General features: G+C 41.3%; 1 protein-coding gene across 1 annotated transcript; it reads right to left on the bottom strand.

Moving 5' to 3' along the window:
• Positions 1-1,088: 1,088 nt before the first annotated feature.
• LOC124259485 (complement C1q tumor necrosis factor-related protein 3-like) lies at positions 1,089-2,202 on the bottom strand. Its single transcript, XM_046693616.1, has 2 exons — positions 1,902-2,202; positions 1,089-1,507 (listed from the first exon to the last, which is right to left on the bottom strand). The coding sequence occupies exons 1-2, from the start codon at positions 2,191-2,193 to the stop codon at positions 1,095-1,097; spliced, it is 705 nt and encodes a 234-aa protein (XP_046549572.1). The 5' UTR covers positions 2,194-2,202; the 3' UTR covers positions 1,089-1,094.
• Positions 2,203-2,484: the final 282 nt, after the last annotated feature.

Genomic DNA, 2,484 nt, shown 5'->3' with positions numbered 1-2,484 from the left:
CAGTAATTCAAACACGGCTGGCTAACCAACAAAACACGAGGTGGTATTGGCCAGTAACAAAGCGTTAATGTAATTCAACTATGTCAAGTAAAAGTGCATATGAGATATTTTATAGGTCTAATGCACGAAAAGGAATCTGAAAATATCAGGAGCTGGTTACATTTTGACCGATTACTGATATAATTTGGAGCTTTAAAATGGAACAATTATCAGGTAAACTGGATGAGATGGTGACAGTGGTGCAGGCAACTGTCACTATCCTTGCACCCATCTGAAAATATAGATTTCTGAGCGTCAGAAGTGCTTTGTTATTGATCATATTGGTATTGTAAAATGTTCATTAGTGTTTAATTTCTTTGAATGTCAGATTCAGCTCTGGTTTTACCTACTGCAATTTAATGAACAGACAGAGGTTGGGACAATACTTTTACGATTTCTTTTCAGTAGAAAGAGGTAGCTGTATTAACATTCCTATAGGCAGCACAACAGACGGTTGATTGCGCCTTGTAAAGGTCGCATACGAATGTCAAATGTAGAGTAAAATGGTGGATTAGATTTGTTGTGGAACCCAGAAATGCATCAGTCACTTCAACGAGTGGGCTACATATCGATTTAATTACCTCTCTAGAGAAACATCTCCACTGGAAGACCACTTTTAGCCAGGATCTACGGGGCTGCAAACATTTGACCAGATTCTTGTGAATATATCTAGTCGTAAGAAAACGATCAGACAATCCTGGGACTTCGTCTCCATCATGAGACCATCCGTCCCCCCAAACTTTTGTATTCACACACAGATCACGAAACGTTATAACAGTTCTTACAGATCCCCTAGTGCTTCTTTCGATATTGGACATAACTTTATTCAGCTGACAAAATACAGAATGTATCGATATATTAATCCGTAAGAACAACAGAGAGAGAGAGAGGTGAGTCTTCTATGGTGTCATTAATGGTATAATTTTTGGAGAGACTGATTGGCAAACATCTCCTGAAGATAGGCAGAGGTAGTTTTGCAAATAAATTGGTAGACTACAGAACGAATCAATTGAAGTCAATCCTATCGCGGATTCTCAGCCAATGATTTCATTAGGTCAATTTGAATTCACGGACACCAGAACACCACCAAAAAAGGTTCCATCATTACTGTCAATATCTTTGGACGCATTTGGTTCCACCCACACTTGCTCGCCCTTTTCCACGTGGTTGACTACAATAGCTGTAGCGTCAGACTCATACACGTCCGAACCTGTCTGTGCGAGGCCAACGGAAACGGCTGTGTTGTATCCTGACTGCATGATTTTAACATACATCCAAGAGCGCTGCTGGTTCATGTCCAGCTGTGTCCAGAACATGTACGTTCCAGAGACTGGTGCTGTGAACTTCCCTGAAGTGATGTTGTAAGCAGACCCAGCATTGTAGAGAATGGACTGATACACAAGTGGAACTCCCGACGTGGCACTGTTCGGCGCTGATACGTGGAATGCAATGTTTCTTGCCACCGGTGCTGTTTGAAGAAAACATAGGAGCCATACTAAAATAAAAGTTGGAAACATTATGTCCTAAAATAGCCTGCCACGCCTTTTGGTGCTTGAGACTGGGTATGTTTTGGCTGTATGTTCTTTAAAGCCGCACTCAAAAATATTCCAGCTACATAGCTTGTAAGTAATTGCGTATGGGCCAGGACCAGACAATCCAGTCATCAACATCAAGAGCATCGATCTACGCAATTGGGATGACATGACTCAGCCAAGGCCCCGAGCCTGTTAGTTGCCTCTTATGTCATTCGTGTGTTTCTAACCCGGATGTTCTCCATATAGCTGAAATATTGCCGAGTATGGTGTTAAACAACCAACCAACCAATCATATTTCAGAGTTCAACACTAGCAGATCATACATACTGTTATTGTGTGACGCTTTGCTCATCTGAAGCTCTGTCTTGGTTGTCTGTAGATCACTTTTTGTGATTTGCAGCTCGGATTGAGTCGCCGTCAGGTTCTTCTTGGTTGCATCTAACTCTGATGTCAGGTCTGATGTTGTGGTCCTGAGACTTGCTACGGCTTGTTCAAGTAAGCTGATATGTTGTACGAGCATGGGCGTGTCAATACTGCCGTCTGGCTTTGTTAACGATAACAGTAAACCCGTAAGTGACGGTGGCAGAGTGAGACACAAAAATAAAACAGACAAAGACATGTTACCTTCTCGTCCAGTCAGCTTGTACCAGTTCAGTTGTCACCTGTTTTATTTATACTATAGTTCACATGACAGACCACTCCATTATGTGTGACCAGGGTAGGTAAGGTGTTATAGACCAGTCCATTCTGTGTGACCAGGGTAGGTTGAATGTACAGTCGATGATTAATTGTTTGTATGATAGCATTTGTTACAGTATGTTAGATAACGTGTAGTGATCTACCTTCAGTTGTTGGTGATCTATAGCCAGTTTTTATATTGTATTGTCCAAATAGTGCTATTAATTTTAAT

Source organism: Haliotis rubra, unplaced genomic scaffold, assembly GCF_003918875.1.
Source record: "Haliotis rubra isolate DU_JTF1 unplaced genomic scaffold, ASM391887v1 Scf723, whole genome shotgun sequence".
In the NCBI taxonomy this organism is placed as follows: domain Eukaryota; kingdom Metazoa; phylum Mollusca; class Gastropoda; order Lepetellida; family Haliotidae; genus Haliotis; species Haliotis rubra.
Note: the sequence above shows the minus strand (reverse complement) of the source record. Positions and strands in the feature narration are given on the sequence as shown.

Excerpts from the sequence above, each read along its gene's own strand:
- LOC124259485 (XM_046693616.1), bottom strand. The coding sequence starts at position 2,193 with ATGTCTTTGTCTGTTTTATTTTTGTGTCTCACTCTGCCACCGTCACTT. Across the intron at positions 1,508-1,901 it reads CAAAGCGTCACACAATAACA|CACCGGTGGCAAGAAACATT; the intron begins GTATGTATGATC and ends TTCTTCAAACAG.